This window comes from Diabrotica virgifera, chromosome 5 (genome assembly GCF_917563875.1).
Source record: "Diabrotica virgifera virgifera chromosome 5, PGI_DIABVI_V3a".
In the NCBI taxonomy this organism is placed as follows: domain Eukaryota; kingdom Metazoa; phylum Arthropoda; class Insecta; order Coleoptera; family Chrysomelidae; genus Diabrotica; species Diabrotica virgifera.
In genome coordinates, this window is record NC_065447.1 from 172,831,003 (window position 1) to 172,858,944 (window position 27,942).

A 27,942-nucleotide genomic window follows, 5' to 3' on the forward strand; every position below is an offset into this window, starting at 1 on the left:
TACACAAATAGGATGACGTTAACTTCTCTTTCTAATACTTGTACCCTTTTTTTTAATATAACTGTACTAGTGACGTCATCCATTTGGGCGTGATGACGTAATCGACTATTTTTTTAAATGGGAATAGGGATCGAGTGCTAGCTCATTTGAAAGGTTATTCAATTCCCTATTCAGTAATATAAACATTAACATCATTAATTATACAGGGTGTCCAGAAATATTTTTTTAATTAAATTAATTGACACAAAAAGAAGAATGTACCTATGTAATTTATTTAACTTTTAACTACACGCGCTGGCGTACTTTGTACGCCAGATATAAGAATTCTACTGCAAATATATTTAAAAATTTAATTTTTGACCTTGTTTATGTCTCTAACCTATCACTATAATGTGCTTTACAATTTGGTTTTAGTTTCGTTATAATCGGCGTTCTGGGAAGATCGTAATTTACAGTTTATTAGTTGTTGTTTCCGGTGGTGCACAATATGCCCCACGATTATATTAATATAAGTAGTAATATAAGTACATATTTCAATTGTTTTTTAGTCATTATAGCACAAACTATATTTTTCTTTATAAACAATACTTTTTCTCCCGTAAAAAATCACATTTAAAAAAATTTTTAATTAGCAATTTTATTTATCATGGAATCCAGTTATTCCATAATTCCAGTTATAAATCCCAATTGGCTTACTGAGAAGGAACTCCAAGTATTCACTGATGCCAAATAAGGTTTATAACAAACAACTAAGTTTATTTTTTCAAAAAAAAAAATAAACAAATCCGCTGTTATTGTGTATTTTCTTGTGGCGTATAAAGTATGCCACGCGTGTAGTTATGTCATAACTTGATGCGCGGGTAGTTAAAGGTTAATACAAAATACATTCTACTGCTGTCAGAAAACAGAAATAAATGATTATTGAACAAATAAACATTACTTTTCAGTTAAATTCAATGTTCAAGCTGCCACCCATCTGCCTCTTGGCAGTTTTAACATTGAATTTAAGCAAAAATCAATGTTTATTTGTGCTATAAACTTTTATTTCTGTTTTCTTACAGCAGTAAAATGTATTTTAAATTAAATAAATTACATACATTCTTCTTTTTGTGTCAATTAATTTAATTCAAAATTTTTTTGGACACCCTGTATAAATAATTATCTTATTGTTTATATTACTGAATAGAGAGTGAAATAACCTTTCAAATGAGCTAGCACAAGACCCCTATTCTCATTTAAAAAATAGCCGATTACGTCATCACGCCCAGATGGATGACGTCACTAGTATGTTATATATGCCAAAAAATCGTATTTTAAAAATCGAATAACTTTTGTATTTTACATTTTTTTCTAATTCTGTAAATAAAGCAGTTTACAGTGGGGTCAAAATATAGTTAATGACCCTGTACACTGTACATCCAAGGGACACAAAAACAATTTTAGTCGAGGAAATGAAGCTGAAAAAATGGCAAAACCTCGCAATTTTTTCGTCCAGCATCGATTTGTACAAAAATTTAGGATTAGGCTCATTTCACCCTCTAGTTAATTTTCTATATTGAGCCGTTGTACGCTTTTGGTTTTTTAAGGGTGAAAACTACCCCTAATTGTAAAAAATTATAAAATAACATTTTAAACTTTAATATTGTCAACATTTGTTTCTAATTAGTTACATAATAAGTGTTTTATGCTTTAAGATATACTATCATAATATTTCAACCCTTAACCACCCTTCTTGGAGCTATATATAAAAAATCACTTATCCTAAAAGAATAATTTCGGCTTGCGTCGATTTACATAAAAATTTGGGATTAGGATCATCTCACCCTGTACTTTATATTTTATAATATGCTCAAGGGCGTCGATTATTTTTAGGGGTGTAAACTACCCTTATTGTCAAAAATTATATAAAAACGTTGTAAACTTTAATATGGGTAAAATTTGGTTTTGATTGGCAAAAATAATGATTGTTTTATGCTTTAGGATATAATATCATAATATTTCAACCCTTAAAAACCACTGTTAAGAACATTACAATTTTTATAAGTAGATAATTTAATAGATCTATACAGAAAAATAGTAGAATTAATGAATTACAAAAACATTTATTTGCACAAAAATACGAATTTACAAATATGTAGAAGTACAAATACAGATAGTTTTTAAGTCGTCTTTCAGTATACGAACCAGATCTGTGGTATTATACCGGGTGTCCACTTATATTTTCCCCCATTTTAACTGCCTATAACTTCTAAACGGCTTAAGATAGAAATATGCGGTTTTCGATGAAATGTTTTATTTTAGTAAAAGTTTTGTCTGAATGGATTGAATTTTTTATATCGCTTTCAAATACGAAAAGAAAAATGGCGGATTTTTGAAAAAAACGTTGTTGACTTTTTTTTAATGGAACACCCAGTATATTCTTTTGTAAATTGAAAGAAAGGTCATTCACCTATCCAGCGCTATAAAGTTTTTCAAAATCCGTTGTCAAATCACTGAGTAATTAATTTTTAAAATGAGCGGTGTAACGTGGATATCACATACCTAAATAACATAACTAAGCAAAATGATATTTAATTATGTTATGCGATTTCCACATTGCATCTTTCATTTTAAAAATTATTTGCTCAGTCATTTGATAACCGATTTTAAAAAATTTAATATCGCTAGCTAGGTAAATGACCGTTTATTCAAGCTACAAAAAATTATACTGAGTGTTTCAATAAAAAAAGTCAACAAAGTTTTTTTTTCAAAATCCGCCATTTTTTATTTAAAAGCGACATAAAAAATGCTCATTTACCTAAAAACTTGAAAAAACGGTCATTTCCCTATCCAACGATATAGATTTTTTAAAAATCGGTGGTTAAATGACTGAGCAATTAATTTTTAAAATGGGAGATGCAATGTGGAAATCACATAACATAATATCAATTTGCTTAGTTATGTTATTTAGGTATGTGATATCCACGTTGCACCTGTCATTTTAAAAATTAATTACTCAGTGATTTGACAACCGATTTAAAAAAAAACTTTATATCGCTGGATAGGTGAATGACCTCTATTTAAAAAAATATACTGGGTGTTCCATTAAAAAAAAGTCAATAACGCTTTTTTCAAAAATCCGCCATTTTTCTTTTCGTATTTGAAAGCGATATAAAAAATTCAGTCAATTCAGACAAAACTTTTACTAAAATAAAACATTTCAGCGAAAACCGCATATTTCTGTCTTGAGCCGTTTAGAAGTTATAGGCAGTTAAAATGGGGGAAAATATAAGTGGACACCCGGTACATGCCTTGAAAATGTTCCATAATCGGACTATTCGAATATTTCGAAAAAAAAAATTTGTTTTATAAACAAAGCTCCTTCATTTTTGGCGATAAAAGGTTTTTCGAAAACAATTTTGTAGGATTTTTAAATAACTCTAAGAATGTGTAAATTAAATTCCATTAGATCCCTTACTTTTTAATTGGGGCGGGTTTAAAGGGTTCGAATAAGGCGGTGTTTGCTCGTAAAAAGAGGATTTAAATAGCTATATCTCGCTTACTATTACCTGTAATGAAAATATATGCACAATATAATTTTAGTTATTAAAAACTCTTTAATTTAGTAATCTATAATTTTTTTCGTATCTCCAGCATTTTCGGAGATATTTTGAATTAAAAGGTGAAAAATACGAAATTGCAAAAAAATCATTTTTTTTAAACTCCAATTTTTCTAAAATTAGGCCTTTTAAATGGGTCAAACTTCTTGAGTATATTGACAATACAAATATACAAGGAATTACAGAAAGGTGAAGAGCAGTTTTTAATTAGGAGGGTAGTTAGGGGGTTATTTTCACCGAATTTTTCGTAGAGAAAAGCAGGTACCGACATTTTTTTGATCATAAGTCGCTCTATTTTCATGTTAGAAATTTTTTATTATTATCCTTTGAAAGATTTAGTTGTATACTTGAAAAAAGATAATTTAAGTTTTCTTCGAAAAATGCAAATTCTTCCCGTTATTTGGCTTTGAATATTTCAAATTATGCATTTAACGAAAAAAGCTAACTTTAACACACCGTATCTCGGTTTGTATTGGTCTTAAAGATTTGGAAAATCTGATTTGGTATTGGAAAAAGAATTTAGTTTGTGTTACTAAAAGGTACAATTTTGATATCTGCAGTTTTTTTGATTAAATGCATATTTTTCGGAGTATTCTCAAAAAACTCTGTAAAGCAGTCGGTTTTTTTGACGAAAAACTGTTACTTTCAAGCGCGAATAACTCGAAAAATATTAGTTTTACGAAGAAAATGTAACAAACATTTTTTCTTATAATTAGTTTTTACATCGATTTACATGGTTAAAGTGTAATAAAAAATTCCCACCCCCGAGATGGGGTGGCAACCACCCCCCAAGGTTTTAGCGTACAACCGCATGATATAGAAAATGATTCTTGGGCTATTCCCTACCTTCTGTGAAAATTTCAAGTAAATCCATGCTAGACGAAAAAATTGCGAGCCAAAAGGCTTCATTTCCTCGACTATTTTATTTAAAAATAATATTGGGGCGGTTGGGATTTGTACTCGGATTGCCCGATCACAAATTTAGCGTCGTAACCACTAGACTATTTCGACGATAATGTTTTGGTGGCTTATAACGCTTAACGTGTAATCGAGAAACATTACATTCAAGTTCATACATTTAACTTTGGAAAACTTTGGAAAGCTCCTGATAAAAGAGTAAAATAGTATATTATTCAACGAGCATGTAATGATGGCTATTACTCACGATGATGAAGTTTGTGACACGAGCCGTAGGCGAGTGTCGTAATTCATCAGAGTGAGTAATAGCCATTACATGCAAGTAGAATACTATACTTTTTCTACGACCTTTTTTTATTTTAATTAGTAAAAAATATAATTATCAACTATGCGAGATTTAAATTATAATAATTTAGAAAAATATCTAAATGCTGCGTACCCCTAGGCTGAATAATTGGTTGCCTACTATTACCAAATTCTTATTTATTGTAAAAATACAACAAGAAATAGTCAATCCAAGTTTTATTCGTTTCTGAAAAATTATAAGCGTAAATTTGTACCTACTGTCAGCGAATCTAATAAATTGCTATTGTCGGTGGACATATTTCATATAGTTATGTGTATTTACATTTAACTATATTTAATATAATAATATAACTATATATAATATTATGTTATAACATATTTAACACAATATAACTTGAAAAGTAAACACAATATTAGTTATAAATTCCAGTTAACACAAACAAAATGCGCCAATGTCACTGTCACTAAAATAAATGATAAACGTCAAAATTTTTAGTAAACAATCTATAAACGTAAAAAATATACTGACATTGTTACAGTTAAAATTCATTTAAAAATATTTAGAAGTTAATTATTTATATAAATTACAATAATTGTTGTATTAAATAAACAAGTTTTAAGTAATTTTATTTGCAGTTTATACAGTCAAACCCGCTTATTAGAATACCTCTTAAAGGAATATCCCGGTTTAAGGAATAAAAACTTAAGGTCCCGAAACGTTTCTACTAGCTACCAATGACCGGTTATTAGAATATCCCGGTTATTGGAATAGTTTTGATTGGCACAAAGGCTATTCCAATAAGCGGGTTCAACTGTATACGATTAATATTAAAAGTGGCATGCGCCACTTGAATCTAACTTCAGCCCGTGAGTAATGACCCGTGAGTAACTTCAGCCCGTGAGTAATGAACTATTACTCACGGGTACAGTAATGAGTGCTATTATCTATGAAAAAATAGCGAATAATGAGCATATTATTAAACGGTCGTAGAAAAAACCTATTACGTTTCAACTATTCTAAATTTGAAACAAGCCACAATTTAAACAAAAAAAAAAATGATTTTATTAACGTTTAGGCGTCCAAATCGTATGTCGTTGTCAAAATAAAAAATATTAATAAATTAAACAGAAATGTTGTTGCTTAGTTAAAAATTCTTCTTATATTGTATTTATTCTGACTCATTTATATAGGCAATTCAGACATATATTATACATTTTAAAGTAGAAGACTTTAAATGATATTGCCAATATTTATGAGTTGCGTTTTTGGAACGACTTTACTAAAAGATAGTTCATTCGACTACATGAAATGAACCCCAACTCAAGAATATCCGTCACCAAAAAAATCTTAGCGTATGATTTGTCTTTAAAAAGACAACCACATGCAACGGTGACAGTAAAATTCTCGCGTTAGAGATTCCATAATAAATCAGGAGGGAAAACCAGGAAAAACCCTCCTGATACTATCCCGACATCGTAAGTATTTGGTCTTACATTTAGTTTACTCTCAAAGCTAATACCAAATTCTGACTTTAATATACAGTACGTCCATAAAGTAACGCATAAATTCATTATCTCGTAAACCGGCGACTTTAAGGAAAAATTCCGAAACAGGTCGATTTTTATTTTTAAATTACAATTTTTTGGCATATATATCATACTAGTGACGTCATCCATCTGGGCTTGATAACGTAATCGATGATTTTTTTAAATGAGAATAGAGGTCATGTGATAGCTCATTTGAAAGGGTATTTAATTCTATATTTAGTTATACAAACAGTAACATAATTATTTATACAGAGTGTCCGAAAAGATTTTTTTAATTAAATTAATTGAGACAAAAAGAAGAATGTATGTAACTTATTTAATTCAAAATTCGTTTTACTTTTGTCAGATAACAGGAATACATGTTTATTTGACAAATAATAAATATTGCTTTTCGCTTAAATTCAATGTTAGAGCTGCCACCCACCTGCCTCTTGGAAGTTTAACATTACGCTTAAGCGAAAATCAATGTTTATTGTTTAAATAAAACATTTTAATGTTTTCTGGCACCAATAAAATATATTTAGAATTAAACAAATTACATACATTCATCTTTTTGCACCAATTAATTTAATTTAAAAAAACATTTTTTGGACACCCTGTATAAATAATTATATTAATGTTTATATTATTGAATAGACAATTACATACCCTTTCAAATGAGCTATTACATGACCCCTATTCTTATTTAAAAAAATCATCGATTACGTCATCACGCCCAGATGGATGACGTCACTGGTATGATATGTATGCCAAAAAATCGTAATTTAAAATTAAAAATCGATCTGTTTCGGGATTTTTGCTGAAAGTCTCCGGTTTACGAAATAATGAATTTATGCGTTACTTTATGGACGCACTGTATAGTAATATAAATAATACTAAAATATGTCATAAAATACTAAAGATGTCGGGATAGTATCACGAGGTTTTTTCCTGGTTTTCGCTCGTGATTGACTATGGAATCTCTAACGCGAGAATTTTACTGTCACCGTTGCATGTGGTTGTCTTTTTGAAGACAGATCATATGTTAAGATTTTTTGTGGCGAATATTCTTGAGTTGGGGTTGATTTCATGTAGTCGAATGAACTATCTTTCAGTAGAGTCGTCCCAAAAACGCAACTCATAAATATTGACAATATCATTTTAAACTCTTCTACTTTAAATTGCATAATATATATATATATATATATATATATATATATATATATATATATATATATATATATATATATATATATATATATATATATATATATATATATATAAATATATATATATATATATATATATATATATATATATATATATATATATATACATCTTTATATCATACCTGAACCATCTGGAAAACCGTACAATCCTGAACCTCCTATATCTAGAGTATTTAGAGTTGCCCACGGCACGCTTATATTCATTAATTCTAGCGGGGATTTCAAAAATGTATATATACAAAAGAAATTTTTAATATTTTTAAAGATATATAAATAGGGATTTTACATAATATTGACATAATCCTGATCCCCTTGTTATTTCAGTCAATTCTGAACCCAAACATATGTGTATATATACAAACCTGAGCCTAATAGATGTTGCCAGTTTTAAGTGAAATGGGATTCTTAAGGAAATTTTCGTATGGCTTCAGTAAGTAGTCAAAATAAAAATTAACAAAAGAAAAGCAAGAATTATCTTTTACATATGCATAAGTTTACACCTTTTTGGAGAGTTACAATTTATCTAGTAAATTATTTGTATTGTTCATTAAGTGAACAAATAGACAAACCCTTCTGTTTATTTATTTTCCGGAGAAGAATAAATTGAATATAACTCTTATAATGTTAGTCTCTTATAATGGTGGTCCCTGGGATTGGGATCTCAGATTACAAGAACACTCGCCTGTGGAGTAATGACAGCAGTTATTTAGTTAGTTAGTTTATTTTTCAAAATAATAAACATCCAGGCTTTAAAAAATTACAAATTATAAATATCTCAAAAACAAACTATTAAACTGATTGTACTAAAATATTATATATAAGAAATTAAAGCAACCTCTTTTATCAAACACAATGATAAACTCGTTGGCGTAAGTTTTGATTGTATCTCAACAACAACAAATGTTTAAAAATGCAAAAATGAAATACATAGTGGATTGCACAGTAACGTTACATAGTATTTAAAAATAATACCTAATATAAAACTCATTAATTAAAAAAGGGTTTTAAACAGTAACAAACTTGTCGGCGAAGGTATCACATTACTGCAAAAGATCGGTCCCACATAATGAATATCATAAAGAAGGCGAACCCATCATAATATTGCAAAACGATATTATGTCCCACCGAATTAACAGCGATGGCATCATATTACTATAAACTATACGTTCCAGGTTCCAGTTCTTATAATGAATGTCAAAAATATGACGTACCTATGTTGACAGCAATTTATGCAAATTAACAAAAAAGGAATAAATCAGGAAAGTATTCGGTACAATAATTTATTATCAAAAGTAGGTAGGTACATTTGTACATTACTTGATTTTATTATTTATTATAGCTTAAGTAATGGCAATTTCAATTGCCTGCAAGCGTAAAAATAATGTGATACAGATCAAAAATAAAAAAAATAATGTCTTTCAAAATAGTGAAAAAAAATTAAACATCAACTAAAAAATATTTGAAAAATAGTGTTTAATATTTAAGTTTTCCTTTATACATATATTATAAACGACAGCTTTGATACTTGTGCATTTTATTTCTATAAATACCTCGAGACTCATATAAGTTGATGCACTTCTACCTTAACGGGAGGCTTTCTGTTTTTAATATGGTCGGAAAAATATTCTGCGATAATGCTTTTTTGTTGCTTTGTCCATGGTTGTCTCCTATCAATAAAGATTTTCTTTTTTAAATGGCCCTTTTTTTGGTGGTTCTTTATTATTATCTAAGTTAGCTGAAGTAGATGGAATCTGGTAATCGGCGTTTAGATTATCATCCAATATATATTTTCCATTTCTTCACCTTGCGCGTCAGAGAGAGGAGGTAAGTTAATGTCAATTTCGTCTAAAGTTTTACCTTTGTATTTTTCAGCTCCTTCCATCATTAAAAGTAAAAGTTTAGAAATTTTAGCAGTTTGTTATACTTTTTCAGACAAAGGATAATAATTGCAATGCGTTTGTAATGTGTGTCCCATGAATTTGCTTAATTGCTCCATATCATTATTGTAAAATTGGAGAAGTTGAGTAATGGTGGCCAAATGCTTTCGAAGTTTTGTTGCTGTTATACTCGCAGGTCTCTCCAACTGGCATTTCTTGGCATATTTATGAATAATTTTAGTTCCATCAACAAATCCTCTTCCAGTGGTGTGAAATACAAAGTCACTTTCAATTACAAAGTTATTTCTACAGTGTAAAATATAATCGAAATGAATTTTCATTGATAGTGATAACAACATGGGTACTCCTCTTCCACGCTTACCTCTTATAACAAAACGACTGTAAGTTTTTAATAAACATTTTTCAGCTTGAGTTAAACATTTTTCGAATTCGGTATCATTTTCACCCCCTAAATTAATCCATTTAAACGTTTTGATCTTTAGCTGAGCCACCTCTGCTGGTCTTCGTCTGTTAAGAAGAATGACTTGCGCATACAGTGTGTCTTTTAATGAATTATAGGTCTTAAAATCATACTCATCTGATTTTAATTTGTCAAATAATTCTTCTGCAGTTGTTTGCAAAAAAAAGTTAAGTTTCTTGAGGTCGTTAGTAAGCGGCAAAAGTTCTTCCTTGTTCCATTTATTCTGATTGAAATTGGTACATGCTTGTGCAGACACTTAATTGCACCATTGGGATTCTATAAGATTTTTCAATATTTTAAGGTCTTTTCTCTCATCGCGTGTGTCCTCAATCTGAACAAGATTAATATCTGCTAAGTCGCAAGATTTTCTTTATAAATAAAATTTAATAAAAAACTTTGGTCTTGGTAAAAGGTATATTATTTTAAAAAGCCCTATAGGGCTACAAACATCGAACAGAACGTTTTCGCTCTAAAAAGAGCATCATCAGTGTTGCAAGAACATGGTGAGCCAACCAAAAAATACGAAGGTCAAAGCCTTTCAAAAATGGACTAAAAGTCACATCAAAATGCTAACATAGCAAATTCCAAAGGATGGATATAATCCCTAAGGATATGGCCCTCCATATATATGGCCCAAACATATGACTCCCACAGGTTGTAAGTGGGTCAAAGGTAACAAATTAGGTCATTGTGTTACAAGAGCTGACAGGCAACTCAATGGTATATACTCAATGGTATACAGCCAGCTACAGGAAATTCTTCCTAGTGGATTTTTTTATAAATGTCCCAAAATTTATGGCCAACGTTGGTGACTCATAATTTTCTGTTTCTGGATTATATTTTGACAGTTTATTAACTCCAGAAATTATTAGTTGAAAATGCTTTAGGCGAAGAATACCTATAAGTTTCTTAATCTCTGGATTTTGTAGTCTTGCAAAGTGTAAGAGTTTTGCAAGTCTTCGCATATTCTTTCTTACCAAATCCATATTGCCTTTACTTTGACGGCCTTTTATGTACGAATATGTATACTGACAAATTAAGGGATCTTTTTTGGCAATAATATTTATGTCATCTGCGTGCATCCTGAAAAATTTTTTTGATTTTAATAAATCGTCATGTTTAAGAAAATGGTGTAGAAACAAAGTAGTTTGTCCGTCGCTTTGGGTCGTTCGTCTTCTATTATTATCCTTATCATAATTATTAGACGGACAAATTTTGGTATGCCTAAGTAAACATTTTTTCTTATAGTATCCCAAACAATACTTGCACGGTAGATATTTATCTGCACTTGACGACTTATCAGTAAGGTTTGTCCTTTAACAGGTCTTAATGCGGCGTCTGCCCGATTTCCGATAAAATTTACCTTCTTAAGTTTGACAAAGCCAATCGTCTCTCTTTCAAATTAACTTTATGGCATAATATTTAACTACCTCAATTTCTTTTGAGTGCCATTAAGAAATATGTCTAGCAAAATGAGATTGTACATCTTTTTCGCAATAGAAGCAAAAATCCCTTGGATCTTTGTAATTTTTCCTCAACGTTTTTTCAACAAATGGCTAAAAAAATGTACAATGAATCAAACACATTAAAAGAAATAGGAAAGATTTAAGTAAAGTAACATTAAAAAAATAATCATAGTTGATTTTAACTTATTAGACACAAAATCTTGTGTCCAAGTTATTTCGTCATTTACGACTTGTCAGATAGGCTTTTTATACATGTAGCTGAGTTTGGTTTGTTTTGTTGGACACAAAAAACCGTCTTACGAGCCGTAAACGACAAAACAAACTTACCAGGGTATGTCATGTCTAATGGATTAAAATCAATTCTGCTTCTTTCCTTACGTTATAGGCTTTCTCACAGATTGTTAGTTTGATAATTATTGGAGTTTAGGAAAGCGTAAAGTACCAAATTGTTTTGTATGCCATATTATACTGCTTATATCGTAATTTAAAGCCATGGAATGGAGCCTCAATGTTAGGCATTTCTCGTAGGAATCGAATTACGAACAGGGAGATAAGACGGAGAAGAGGAGTGACGGATACCATACTAAAGTGGAACTGGGCTGGACACATAACTAGAATGTCGGATAACAGATGGACACAGCAAATAATACACTGGAGACCAAGACAAGAAGCATATCGAAGTAGAGGTCGTCCGCCAACCAGATGGTCTGAAGAAATAAAACGGATCGACAAAAATTGGATGCAAACAGCACAAAACAGAAATGCATGGAAAATACTGAGGGAGACCTATATCCAACAGTGGATAGATCCGGGTTGAATGATGATCATGATCGTAATTTAATTGAGTTATTACCTTCTCTTCTAGAGCAAGAGATGATATCCTTTTAGCTACAGAACTGCTGCTTGTCTGTTGCCCCTTTTCACTTTCCTTCTCCACTTGATGTTTACTATCAAAATTTAAGAGTTTCTGTATTATTAGGGATTCGTCCTTCTCGCGCTTCTCTCTTTCAACCGGTTTTTTTAAATGATATTGAAGAAACGTTATTCGCGTGATCCGCTCTATCAACCACTTCTTCAAGTATTAACGAATCGTTCTCACGCTGCTTGCTGTCAACCAATTCTTCACATATTTGTGGATGGCTCTTTCTTAGTAGAATACTTAAATTTGAGAACTGCAAGAATAGTCTGGGCAGATTATCGGAGAATAAGCAATTTTTGGGAAAAGTTATTTACCAGCAATTTTATTGCTGGAATCGAATCTTATGATCCTATATATTAATAATATAGGTACGCAAAGTCCACAGATAGTGTGCTACTTTTCTATAAACAAAATGGCGCCCGAAAATCGTGTATTTTCAATCTTTGCACTACAACTCCAAAGATTTTAACTTTACACCAAAAACACCCAAATAAAAATTCACCCTAATGAAATTCTGCATAGAGACAGATTTTTCTCGATTTACTTCGACAAAATTTTTTTTCGGAAAATGCGGGTTTTTTTCAACAAAATTTTTAATTTTCAACTAAAATTTTAGGTTAGTAATTATTTATGAATAATTAAACAACTTAGTGATATAAAAGCTCTTTTGGTATCGATTTTATTTCCAGAAGCCGATGGAAATTTAATAAACAGTTTAGCAACAATTAAATTGTTAATTAAATATTTAGGGTCGCCATAATAACCACAATAATTATGATGCATAAGAATAACTATGATTCTTGTATAAAATGGCACTATACCTATCTAATGTACTTTACAGAATTGAAATTGGACTATTTGAGCGGCCTTAGGAATATTTTAAAATTATAAACAATTTTTTGCCTTATAAACAAATATAATATCTCGGAAAATATTAAATTAAATTAAATTATGAAAACGGTCTTGGAAAGAAAGCGGCAGGACGCTTCTTTTAAAAGAAAAACTGTTTAATTGCAATGAGTGGTTCCTGAGATACAACCGGTATGTAGTTGACCGGCATGTACGGCGAAGATATACATAATAGGATGGTAAATTTTCGAATCATCACCTTTCTATTTCGGTTCTCTTTCTCCGCACAAATTTTCATATCGTCAAAAGACTCATAACATATATTATAATAATAAAAACTATCGGTATTACGAGTGAAAAATACCAAAAATACCAAAATTTCAATAAAACATCAGGTTGGAGAAAATGGAATGTCAATGTTCAAAATCGGTATACGTTAAACAAAAATGCATTTTCTCGGCTTCCCATGGAGCAATTTTCTTCAATTTTTTTTGTTCCCAATTTTGTTCCTTTGACATTAATAAATGTCAAAGTTGTTTTTGTTTTGTTAAATAAGATTTAAATTTTCTGTTATGTTTTCTCTAGAAATTTAATATACATTTAATCCTTAAACCCTTTTTCTCAAAGTGAGAATTTATTTTAATCCCTTCTGTATAACTTAACTTTACCTAACTTATAAACACATATCAACCATCAATTTACAACGTCCTTTATTATTCATATTCACTTTTAAATCGAGCGCACACAGCGACGTTCCTGAACCAAAACAAACGACTGTTGCAAAGTTACAAAACTAAAGAATATAATATATACCTATTAACAAATCTGTCAGGCTAAAAATAGAATTCGCCGAATCTTTACACAAAATAACGACAAAGCAATGTTGCCACATGGTATGGATCAGGATGGTATTAATTGTGATATATACATAAAGATCATGTATATTCGAGAAATTGTTTCCAGCGCCAAAGTGGCAAATGTCTGAACTAAAAGATACAATGCTGAACCATACTACAAACAGGTTTCTCTCGGATTCCAAATGGCATATTGAATTGAAAGTTAATCAGTTTTGTCCGCTGATGACACCACTAGTTTAAAAAAATTATTTATATTGTAAGTTTAAAAATATATGTCAGTTATAAAAGGAAAACAATCCTGAACCAATATACAGGTTCAGGATGGTTAACGTGGTTCAGGTTTGTGTTTAAGTTTTACTATCGAAGGCTCAGGATTGTACTATAAATGAATGTATATATGTCTGAATTGCCGATATAAATGAATCAGATTAAATAAATTATTAGAAGAATTTTTTACTAAGCAACAACATTTTTGTTTAATTTATTAATATTTTGTATTTTGAAAACGAAATCCGATTTGGACGTCGAAACGTTAATAAAATCATTTTTTTTTTTCGTTAAATTGTAGCTTATTTCCCATTTAATATAGTTGATTACAAGAATATTCTTCTCATAGTGCCCTCTAAAGTGATATAAATGATAACTGATCCCATTATACAATTTTAAACATCAGCCATCATTTTTAAAGCCATCAGTTTATATTTGGGGTAGAGAGTAAAAAGAGTGAATGAATAAATAAAAGATTAGCAAAAAAAGCTTGTCATAACAACATACTTTTCATCGTGTATTTTCTGTTTTATTCGTTTATTATTTTTTTTTTAATTCGTTTTAATTAGTTAATTTTTGTATTTGTTTCAGAAGCCAACGAGACGATACAGTAACATCGGCGGCGATTCCGGCCGTCGTACCTCGAGGAAACAAAAACGCCATCATGAATAGCATAGCGGACTCGTATCTGGCACATAAGGATAAGAAGCACAAGAAATACCACAAAGTTAAGAAAAGTTACCCGAAGAAATTCCGTAAGTTTCGCAACCTTTTATTTATCTACAATTGCGGTAAATGAGTTTCATTTTGTTGTTTTCCGTCGAGATAACAAAGGATGTTATGTCAGATGGCTGTGAGCGGGATTTTCTTGTTTCGCGAATGACAATAATGAACATGGAAGGAGGCGCTTTGGTCCGGGAAGGAAAATGTGCAATGTTTTTTGTTTAAAGCTTCGGGAATATTTTAATTATACATGAATTTGACTTCTTCCCAACAAATATTATAATCGCAACTTTCTTTGATACCAAAAGACAGGAATAAATGATTATCTTTAAAAACTCAGACAACTTGAGACAGTGACTATGAACAGATGATAAATTCTTAGTAGCAATATTATAAGAACTGCTTTATAAGAAGAGTAGATTAAGACAAATTATTATAAAGGCAAAGGGAAGACAAATTACTTACTGTACCTACTATACATAATTTCGCAGCCCTATTACAACCCAAACAGGACAGTTTTCGCTGCATCAGTGTTAATTTTATACATATTGTTATCAGGGTGGGGCATTAGCGCGAGGAAGTCCAATTACTCGTTTTTAGTAAGAAATTCGAAAAAAAGTTGTTTAAGAGGAAAGGCGCAAAATGTTGCCTGTCAAAATTTTCAATGTGTTTTAAATGTATTCATTTTTTTTTCGAATCGTGAGAAAAATGATAAGTATTTTTGAAAAATTTAAACGCGGAATGAAATATTACGTTATTACCGAGGGCTGAAAGTCCCTTAGAATAAATTTTCTGTTAAATACATTGAAATACGTTGAAAATATTTGCAATTCTCAATCACACTAAATTGTCTCTTTTAGTTTACCTTCCGAAAGGGGGTACCGTGTAATTTATTACAGGGGTGGGAGGGACTTTCGGCCCTCTGTAGTAATGTCATCTTTCATTTTTTGGGTGATTTTTAGCAAAGAATGCTCTTTACAAGTTTTTTCGTAGGATGCATAGTTTTCGACATAAACGCGGTTGAACTTTAAAAAAATCGAAAAAGTGCAATTTTTGAACCCGAATCACTTTTGATTAAAAAATAAAATAGCAATTCTGCTTATTGCATTTGAAAGTTAAAGTCAAATTCTATCTTTTTTGATTATTTGCATTGCTAAAAATTAAGTTTTTATTTGTTAAATAAAGCCATAAACACATAGTGTTCCCCGTGCCCAATGCATGCGTTTTAATGTACGTAATCTACGTAGAAATTGTCTGTATGCGCGCCAATCGTTCGATTTCAAATGAAAAAAGCATTGAAAACATCATTCAATAACTATGGGTTTATACCTTTGTTTAACAATAAAAAATTAATTTTTAGCGATGAAAGTAGTCAACACCGATAGAATTTGACTTGAACTTTCAAATGCGGTAAGCAGAATTACTATTTTATTTTTCAATCAAAAGTTATTCGGGTTCAAAAATTGCAATTTTTCGATTTTTTGAAAGTTCAACCGCGTTTATGTCGAAAACTATGCATTCTACGAAAAAACTTGTAAACACATTTTTTGCTTAAAATGACCCAAAAAATACAAAAAAAAGTTTTGTTTTGCGAAAAATCCCTGTTATGTTATTCCTCAAGTTCTTGGTTTATAACAATCTTATCGACATCCGGATCAACTGTTATATATATAACAGCCCTACAGGCCTTAGAAGCCCTTGGTTTCGATAGTCTTGACTAATTTCTTTCACTTTTTGCGGTCCTGTACTTGTCCTCTTCAGTCTCTTGTACCCGTTTCTTCTAGGTCAGTCCGGACGGCATCAAACCACTTCCTTCGTAGTCTCCCTCTTCCATTCTTCCCTTGTTCTCCTCTCAACTGTTACCCAAAAAATTCGTGTTCTACGGGTCAAAATACATAAAAAAAACTTAAGTAATTCCATCTGAATTAGGGAGGCCGTTGTACCCCCACTGACGATAAGACTAAAATATTCAGCTGAAGATATTAATAAAATATTAGTTAAAATGATTTAAAAAGGCAGTTTTATGTATGAAATAATCTCAGCGAATTACCCTCGATCTCTAAAATTATTATCGACTTGTTTCCCTCGTGCCACTTTGACATAAATTTTACTAATTATTGTGAATGAGTACAGCTACACCTCGTTTGGCTCTATTACTCTTTGGTTCACCGCTGTAAATTTGCGTAGAGCTACCGACTTTTTCGTTACCTTTACCTTTTTTGTTCGTTTCCGTTAGTACACAAATCTCGACTTCTTTTTTTCAGTTTCCGATAACACTTCCTTTTGTTTATTACTAATACTTTCTAATACGTTTCCGTTGCAATTTTCGTTGTCGTTGTAATCCATCCATATTCCCATATTTTCCGAATATCGAGTTGCTATTAGTATGTCGATCCAAACCTCATACTTGAAGGTCCACAATTTTTGTTCATGATACAATAACAGAAGATATGACATGGAGCAGGTAGGCGGGGCCAACGTAGCTACGTCACTCTGTGAGTAGATCAGCATTATATTCAGTGTTGTATAGTAAACACTGTTTATTTTTGTGTTTAAGGTGAATTGTACTTATATTTTGTTACACTTTTATCAAAAATATTATATTTATAGTTAGATTTGAATAGTCCTTAGGAGGTATGATCATAAATATAATTAATGAATAAGAGAACTTAAGTAATAAAAAAATATAACTGATGGGCTTCATGACTATTGCAGCTTTAACTTTTTTTATCTTTTAACACATTACAATTTTATTGTTACCTTTATTTCATCGTCAGTGCATGTAGACTAAGAGCCGCTATAGGTGAAATTTCTTAATCATTTTAGGCACGACGGGACCCTATAACTTAAATAGTAGAACCTAAAAGAAAACGTTTGAGCACTGTGCCGTCACATTTTTGTATCTATAATGTCTTGACGAAATTTATGAATAATTTAAAAATTTCACCTTTCCAAAATTTCTCCTTGTATTATTCATAATGGACCCGAATAATACATTTTTTTGAGATGAAGTTATAAAGTAGCATTTACACACATAAAAATATACAGGGTGATCTATTAAAACTAAAGATCATGGACTATGCTGTACTTGCGTAAATCACCCTGTAAATTTAAATATATGTTTGTAAAGCGCCCATTTAAATTTAAAAGTTGACCTGTTCCGGCATTTTTTATAATTTTTAAAATAAGGACACAAACAATTTTATTCCATAAGTGGATTCCATAGTTAATAATTTCAAAATTGCATCCTGTATTGTTCATAATTCACCCTACATGATATAGTTAGTTGAAATCAGGTTGTTAAGCAGCTTTTAAAAATATAAAAATATACAGGGTGTTCTATTAAAAATAAAGCTTATGGACTCTGTGTGACTTTTATGAATCACCCTGTAAATTTAAATTTGTGTTTAAAAAGTGCAGATATTTATTTAAAAATCGACGAGTATCAGAGTTTTTTTATAATTTTTCGAAACAAGGACAGAAATCATTTTATTCTACAAGTGCTTTTCACACTGTATAATTAGGCGTATGTTGCCTAATAATAAAAAAATCATGTTTCTGATTGATTTTTATTATTAAAATATGTTCTCAATAATTATATTTAATCATATTAAAGAAAACAGCGCTTCTAGAAAGTTTCACAACTGATATTAGAAGCTAAAATCTCCAAATCATAATGGCAATGCATTCGAAATTTAAAGGATCTACTCACAACGTGACGTCATGCGCGACCTGGACGAAATTAGGAACGCTCCATATCATATCTTGTGTTATTGTATCATGATTTTTGTTCGGGCATTTTTCCACGCATTGTACGCCACACACCCAATAATTACGCAACATAACCACACACTCTTCGAGAACGCTAGAGTAGGATTGGCTGGCAGAGCTGAGTGGTATTCCTAGAACCCTCGATGTATTCGCCGAGAAACAGTGGACATTTTTCAGTGTTTTATTACAGTGTGAGGGTCAGCTCCTCACGCTGTCTGCGATGTTATATTTTACCAGCCTTAAACCACTAGAATGCTTCATGAAATTGTAATAATGTAGAATGTAGGTATCTTATCAAAAAGCTTGTTATTATGTATTTGTCTTCTTGTTTTTTCCTCATGTTTGTGGTAAATGGTTCAAGCAGTACCAACACAAAAGTTAATAAAAATTACCTTTAGGAGGGAAATAATTGATAATTACAAACAAATATCAGCTAATATTCTTTATTCAAAACTTTGATTGATTATATTGCGTTTTATTTCAGGTCCACCACGTGACTGCCGAGTATCGCAATGGTCCCCTTGGAGTGCCTGCAGCAAGTCCTGCGGCATAGGCGAAATGCAACGTCGCCGAGAGGTCACCAAACACGCCAGGAGGGGAGGAAGACTGTGCCCGCCGTTGGTGGAGACGAAATGGTGCGGATCAGCTAGATCATGCAACAAACAGTACTTTAACTGGTAATTAAGATCTTTTTCGCCATGTTGAATGTGTCTTTTTGTGAATGAACACTTGGTGTTTCGCAACGATACCACGTTTTGGACTTTCAAGACTCTGGCTTTGGGCTTTCGGCTGGAGACGCGCGAGTTGGGTGGTTTTGGTAAACGGCGAAATATGCGATCTTGAATACACATCAATATTATAAGTATTTTTAAAGATAATAATTAATGATAAGAAGGACAATCGACTGTTTGCTGAACGAATCTAATTCGCTTTTTTGTTACCAGTTTCCAGACAAAATTCTTTTGTATTGAAATCAAACTTATTGATAGAAAATCAGTAAATATTTTACACAAAATATCCCTATTGTGCTTTTTATACTTAGCATACCTATAACATGTAGAAATTTTTAACAATTTTTATCTATGATAAGAACAATTAACTCATTCTTAATATATTAACTTTTTATTATCTATTATATTATATTTTTCGTATTACGTTATCTCCCATGTGTTTGTGATCGAATTATCTGTTGACGAATAGTCTACCAATATCTAAGCGATTTGTCCCATACCACATCTAAGAGATCTTTTGACCATGAAGTTTACCTTTAACTGATTGACCGCGAGTATCAGGTGAAGAATCCCACACATCCGTCTTTTTAATTCAACAAAGGTGATAAAATTTATTATTATTCGTTCCCAGTTTTCCCTTCCTTGCCATTCGTATAAGAATTTTTACATTTTTCTAGGCTCTGTCCACGAAACAAAGAGCATTCGCCTATAAGAATACAATATAATTCTGTTCTGTTACAGTGCCGATCATTTAGGTCTCAAATCCAATCCTTATATATGTATAAAAACAGAAAACCTAATAACAAAGTAATCGAGTTCGGGTAATCGAAGCATTTAACCAATAATGCTAATCTTTTTTCTGCTTCAATTTTGTACCACCTGTAACAAAAACATGTCAAAAAAATTGGCAACTTAGTACATGCAGAGGCATTCGCAATAATATTAAATTGTAACAAAGGAATATACCAATGGGGGTAATTAGCATATGATGAGCGGAATATTAAAGACACTTTAGCTAGGATGACTAGAATTTACTTAAACCAATATGAGCCAAGATTCTTTCTTGATCTTATAAATCGTCAAAACATTTTTTTTACTTTCTTTTAGTTCAGGTAGAATGTAATTTACATTTCCATAAAATTTAAATATTTCAGTTAGTATAATTTAAAATAATTATACGTACTTTTTAACGCCATGTTCCAGCAAAGAAGCGGTGAAGGGGACATTTTGTGTAAATTTTTTAAATATTTATAATTTCTAAAAAAATGTAGAAAAGAATAAAGTTACTTTTTGATCATTTTTCATTAATTATAAAATATGAAGATTGAACACACAGTTTATAAATATGTATTAATAAATTATAAAAAGCTTATATATTTAATACAGTCCTAAAACATTATTGTCATCACTGGCTCGACAAAGATTCTTGAGTCTTGGACTGTTCCAGAATTCTGCTCCATTCTGATTTGTTTCTTATTTTTTCTCCAATTCTATTATTTTTAAGATTGTTATATCATATTCTATTTTGTTCTATGTATCTTAGCTTCGTTCTTTCTTTTGTTCAGTTTCCTACGGGCATTCGTTTGCTTATTATGTCTGTTATTTCGCCTTCTTCCATTATTTTTACATCTCTTTCCAATGCAGCCATTCTATTTTAATGAATGTTCCAATGTCCGAAACCTCGTATATTTTTTAAAGTTCCAAGTTTAATCTTCTTCGCTTAATTCCATTTTCTAATATGCGTTTGTATATGTGTCGCAAGAATGTTCTTTCAACAATGGCTAATAATCTTTCTTCGCTTTTAGAGAGTGTCCAGGTTTCTGAACTATATGCCAGTACCGGTCTTATTAAGATTTTGTATATTTGACATTTTGTTTTTTTCTCGCGACGTCTGATCTTAATAATTGTCTAATAAAGCTATGGTAACATGTATTGACAATGAATATTCGTCTCTTCACTTCTTCTGCAATGTTGTTATCAGACGGAACTAAGGATCCTAAGTATGTAATATTTAACCATTTAACAGTTGTAATTATTGTCAGAACCATTAATCTCAGACAGCCTGCAATTCTAAATAAATCTATGAATATTCTAAAAATCTATGCTTGAGCTCTTGTTCAATGTACTCAAAATCTAATATAATGTAATATTTTCTTAAGCGCGTGAATTTAAAGGAGTATTTATACATTTTATACAGTGCGGTGGAATAAGTGTTACCCCCCCCCCCTGTTAACTTGTTTATTTTAAAAACATAAGCAAAACGCTCGGATAGGTCGATTTTTAAACTAATCATAGTATATCATAGCATCAACGTTTCGAACTTTACGCGATCCCTCTTCAGGTGACAGGCATAATTTTGATTTTTTTAAATAGTAAAGTACATCATGTGACACCTCATTTAACAGCTTTTAAAATGTTGATTTCAAAAATGTATAACACTTTAATCCTTTTTGAGATCGCAGGCCCAAAATTTCGGTCGAACTCTTTTTAAACGCATTTATTTTTTTCGAATTCTGAGAAAACTAATACGTATTTTTGAAAAATTTAAACGCAGAATGAAAGAATAGATTATTACCAAGGGCTGACAGTCCCTTAGAATAAACAAAAAGTTTATTTTGAATGATATATTTGAAATTAAAGATCACACTAAATTTTCTCTTTTTTCCACCACTGTGACTTATTAAAATAAACATTATAGGAGTTCTCAGGGACTTTGGACCATCGAGAATACTGTAATATTTCATTCTGCGTTTAAATTTTTCAAAAATATTTATTAGTTTTTTCAGGATTCGAAAAAAAATGATTGCATTTAGAAAGAATTCGGCCGAAATTTTGCGCCTACGCTCTGAAACAGGATTAAAGTATTATACATTTTGAACTCAGTATTTTAAGAGCTTTTAAATGAGGTGTCACATAATGTACTTTCCCATTTAAAAAAGTCAAAGTTATGGCTGTCACCTGAAGAGGGATAGCGTAAAGTTCGAAACGTTGATGCTATGTATACTATGGTTAGTTTAAAAATCGACCTGTCCGAGCGTTTTGCTTATATTCTTGAAATAAACAAGTTAACAGTAACAGGGGGGGCAACACTTATTCCACCGCACTGTATGTAAGCTATAAACGTTTTTTCACATACGTGTATTTGTTAATTTCTTCTATTTATTTTATTTATTTTGTCTTATTGTGATCAAGGAATTAGATATAATGTGTATTTTTCCTAGGTTCCCTAGGCATTCCTAAATCTATTACATTTTCATCATTTATTCAGTTTTGCTATATTTTAAACCACTTTTTATTATCTTCATTTTTTGCTTTATATACTTTAAGAAATTGAGGTCCCCAAACACACTCGACGAAGAAAAAGGTGATGAAATTTGAGTAAAGAATAATAGAAGAAATAAACCTTTTTTCCTATTGCCTTCCCTTCTTATGGAGTATTGGGAGCTCTTACGTTTCTTGGCCAAGTGAAAGATGGCTGATTGGTTGGATCAGCGCATTTCTCTATGTTTTAACAATTTATAACAATTTGAGAACACTTTTTTTTCATGTTTTGCTAAAAAGAATATATATAAAAGTGATTTCCTTTTTATCTTCGAAAATATTTTTTATATTTTCCGCGTAAAATTCTTGATAGGTCATCTTGTAAAGCAAGTTATAGATCTTTCCATTTTAATGTTAAATTTTAATTTATAGACCTAAACTGTGTATTCAATCTTATATTTTTCAAAAAATATCTAGAATTTATAAAGCATGTCTATTATTATGTACTAATTTTAACTGCCATATAATATAGACTTAAAAAAAAGATAGCATTTTTATATTCAATGTATAGAGTAAGTGATAAATGTATGAATATGATTAACATTCTACGGATTCAACAGAAATATGCATAGCAAAACAGATATATTAATTTGAAGGATTTGTGATAATGTAATTTTAACACCGTAATGGGCCATAAAATATATAAAAAAATTTATTTTTTTTTATTTGTCACATCTTGCAAAGAAATAGTGGCTTATATCATTTAAAATTCTCATGTTTTTCGTTGTGGTTCTGAATCCTTTATACTTCTTTGACGCACCGCTATAGGTTCTTCTGACGACACTATAGTACCTACCTACTATCATCAACACATGAGCTTAAATACATTATGAACAGACTAGATATTGTTGGACGTGAATATGGACTTAAAATTAATTCACAGAAGAGCAAGGTGATGATGATCATCGATCGAACTGGAAACATCCAACCGGAAATACGAAACGTAGCAGGTATGAAGTGGCAAACAGTTTCAATTACTCATGTTCTATTATCCTAAACAATAGTGGAGGCCAAGAAGAACCTGAAACTGCTCCTCTTACGTGCGCTTATCTTCCGTATCGCTACGTATGCTGCAGAAACTTGGACCATGAAAAGTCCGACTCACGACATATAATGGCCTTTGAAATGTAGGTGACAGCACACCGCACAAATATCTCGATATTAAAAATACTCGATATCAACACCATGCTTACCAGAATCATCAACCAAAATATATTAAGATATTTTAGACACATAGCTAGAAGAAATAAAGGCATGGAGAAATTAGTGGTTGAAGGCAAGTAGATGGTGAAATAACCCCAGAAAGATCGCCACTCTGATGGTTAGACCAAATAAAGAGCACCACCGGTTATTCTCCTTCTGAGGCAGAACATCACGCGCAGGGGAGAGGAGAATTGCTAGAAACCATACGTCGAATACCATGACGTTACCACATTCTTAGGATGGATAAAGGATAGAGGATGCAGTTAGCTTCCTCTCAACACTTGTTTTAATCACTCGATAAGGGTCTCGTTTTTTCACCATTGATAAAGTACAATGCAAAGAGATATTTTTGTCAATAAAATCTTTAATGCTTCAACTTCACTATAAATTACATGAACAATATTATTTCCAACAATGTGTCAAAATTTTCGAACACATTCGGGAATTTTAGCCAACTTTTAGATGACAGTGTACTCTGGAACAAACTGAGATATCGATTCTATGAAGAACGCCTGCGAAACCGTGGTCCAAGTTTATGTTTAATGAAAAGTCGAAGCAAGGTGATCGACGTATTGCTTTTATAATATTTCACGTCGAATATCATAAAAATTATAGCACGAACCATGTTAATCAAATGAAATTTTTAAGCCATAAAAATGCAAAGAGTATTTGTCTCTTAAATTATTGGCATAAATCATTTACTTTGCTATGCTGATGTCAGTAGGTACACTGTTTCTTTACCACGTTCACTTAAACTAAAACAGCATACTTTTTGAATATACCAATAATATTGGTATATTGAATAATGGTAGGTATTTCAGACTTTGTCACTTATTCTCTACAACAATAACAAAATAATTGAAATTATGCTAAAATATCTCTGCATGCAGCAGAGTAAAATCTAATTAAATAATTTGCTAAACTTTTAGTCATTTTTACATTATAGGTTAATGCTAAATATTTTAGATAAATTTTATTGTTAAAATTAAAACTTAATCCCTCTTCATTAAGTCGTACTAAATCTAATACTTAAAAAATTAAAATAACGTTTGAGTACGCACATTTTGGAAGGTACTTTGATAATTTATTAAAAAGGTTAATTTTTATTAGGGTATTTCATACAGATATAGTGTGTGTATATATGTAGCAGTAATTTTTTAAACTGATTTCTATTCTCATGCATTGTAGTTTTTCAAAATATATCTCTTGGCGTTAAAAGTACTTTCCGATACAATATGTTTAGATCGCCTTTGTAAACATTTTCATCATATATTTTCTTTGTTAGCGAAAGTAGGTGACCATATTGTCATATGGCTATTTTCAGCTATTGTTATTTATTATTGTTATTCATGTATTTACTGGGAGCTATTTTCATAACCATACTGAACCATTTTTAAAACCTATTCCGCTATTTTCTTTATTTTGGAATATATCATTAATTTTTTATTAACATTTAATTAATTATTCATTTATTGAATTATTATTCATACCTGCGATGTTGCGAGATGCCTCATTTCCATGCCATTCCATTGGCCCTCTCTAAGGTCTCTTGCGCTCATTGTTTTAGTTATTCCTTTTGCCCGGTAGTTTTGTAGTTTCGATTCTCTGGATATATCACTACCATATTTTATCATTTGCTTTTTTTTCACATCTGTCGTTATTCAGCCTTTAATCCCAGTTGCTGATTTTATCTCATCATTACGAATTATCTCTCTGCGGAATACAACAAATGATGTCCTAAAGACGTACATTTCGATTATCTCCAGCTTTCTTTTGTTATTCTCTAAGTTTCTGTTCCGTATAATAGCCTATTTTTATTAAGAGTTTCATATATGTTATATTTCCTTTTTTCCCTATATCTTGACTCCAGAATATAGGTACTATTCAAACAAACCATCGTCTTCTAGGTTTCATTATTCTTCATTTAATTTGTTGAACATCTTTGCTTGTCGAGTCGAAACCCGTCCAAGGCATCTGTATTGGCCACAGCGCATAAGTGTGTCATTTTCTTCTGATTTAATTTTCGTCGTCTCGGATCATATTAGTAGATACTTAGTTTAATAAATAGTCTCCCGTTTTATACCGCTAACGCGGCTTTGGGGTTATAGCAGGGTAGTCTGCTATATCTAGGGCCTACGGTATACAAGAAAGGTAACAGGACCGGTGCTACGCTTTAATCGCCTATTATTACCCCTAGTTTAACCCAAGGTACTTATTTTTATTTAGGCTGAGTCGACCTTGGGCCTATAGACATTTTAAAAATGTCTAGATGTTCTCGCCGGCGGCGCTGGGATTCGAACCCCAGCTTACCTGCGTGGAAGTCAGACATCCTACCTCCTGAGCTATCCGGGCCCAGATACTTAGTTTTTGCGGTATTTATCTCCAACCGCCACTTTCTATATTTGATTTGAAGTTTCTTAGTCATATATTCTAGATCATCTTTATTAATCGCTATGATGACCTGGTCATCCGCAAGATGTATAACACATCTCCCCCAGGTCTACACCCATACCTCTACATTTGCGTTTGCATTATTTTAATGCAAGCGTTGTCTTGTTTTCTAGTATTATACTTCCTAAAATATGCTGTATTCATACTTCCTAAAACACGCTGTCTAAATATATGGGTAAACAACAATCAGATGCTTCTGCGGTCAACAACTCCGTTCTCTTCTTAACTCAAGAGAGACACTATGATGTCTTCAAAACTTGTCGTGAGACCTTTCTGTTAATATCTGCTTTGACACTAAGCTGCACTAAAAGTGTATTCTCTAAATAATCCGGGTCATCCTGGTCATCCTGGTCATCCGCAAGATGTATAACACATCCCCAGGTCTACACCCATACATCTACATTTGCCTTTGCATTGTTTTAATGCAAGCGTTGTCATGTTTTGTAGTATTACTTCCTAAAATATGCTGTATTCATACTTCCTAAAACACGCTGTCTAAATATATGGGTAAACAACAATCAGATCCTTCTGCGTTCAACAACTCCGTTCTCTTCTTAACTCAAGAGAGACACTATGATGTCTTCAAAACTTGTCGTGAGACCTTTCTGTCAATATCTGCTCTGACACTAAGCTGCACCAAAAGTGTATTCTCTAAATAATCCGGGTCATCCTGGTCATCTGCAAGATGTATAACACATCTCCCCCAGGTCTACACCCATACCTCAACTTTTGCGTTTGCATTGTTTTAATGCAAGCGTTGTCATGTTTTCTAGTATTATACTTCCTAAAATATGCTGTATTCTTACTTCCTAAAAAACGCTGTCTAAATATGTGGGTAAACAACAATCAGATCCTTCTGCGGTCAACAACTCCGTTCTCTTCTTAACTCAAGAGAGATACTATGATGTCTTCAAAACTTGTCGTGAGACCTTTCCGTCAATATTTGCTGACACTAAGCTGCACCAAAAGTGTATTCTGTAACTAAAAATAAAAATAATAAATAAAATCCATTACCTATCTTGCGTGGGGTTTAGGGATTTCTTGCAGGCCAGATTTAAAAAAAGATACAGAAGAATTTATTTCATCTCCTAAATTGTTGATTATCGCAGGCCTGAGTTCCTTATAGTCCCCAGACTGTGTAAAAGTGTTGTCTATCCTACTGCATATAATTATAATTGATACGTTCGCAATAGGGTTTCCAGTGCAATCTGTTAAACCTTTTCTCGAAATTCTTGTCGACCCGGATCCTCTATGCAGTTCTCCATTGGTCTCTTACATATAATTCCCGGTTAGCACATTTCAACATTTATTTCTTAGATTGTTTAGGCATTATCATCATCATCATCATCATTGGCTCGACAGCCCTTTCTGGGTCTTGGCCTGTTCCAGGATTTTTCTCCACTCTGATCTGTTTCGTGCTTTTTTTTTCTCCAGTTTTTTTATTTTT

General features: G+C 31.5%; 1 protein-coding gene across 1 annotated transcript in view; it reads left to right on the forward strand.

Moving 5' to 3' along the window:
- LOC126885528 (uncharacterized) overlaps positions 1-27,821 on the forward strand; it is a 204,997-nt gene extending 177,176 nt beyond the window's left edge. Inside the window, exons 6-7 of the mRNA XM_050652109.1 lie at positions 14,887-15,050; positions 19,274-27,821. Coding sequence (XP_050508066.1) covers positions 14,887-15,050; positions 19,274-19,470 — 361 coding nt within the window. The 3' untranslated portion in view covers positions 19,471-27,821. The remainder of the gene's footprint in view (positions 1-14,886; positions 15,051-19,273) is intronic.
- Positions 27,822-27,942: the final 121 nt, after the last annotated feature.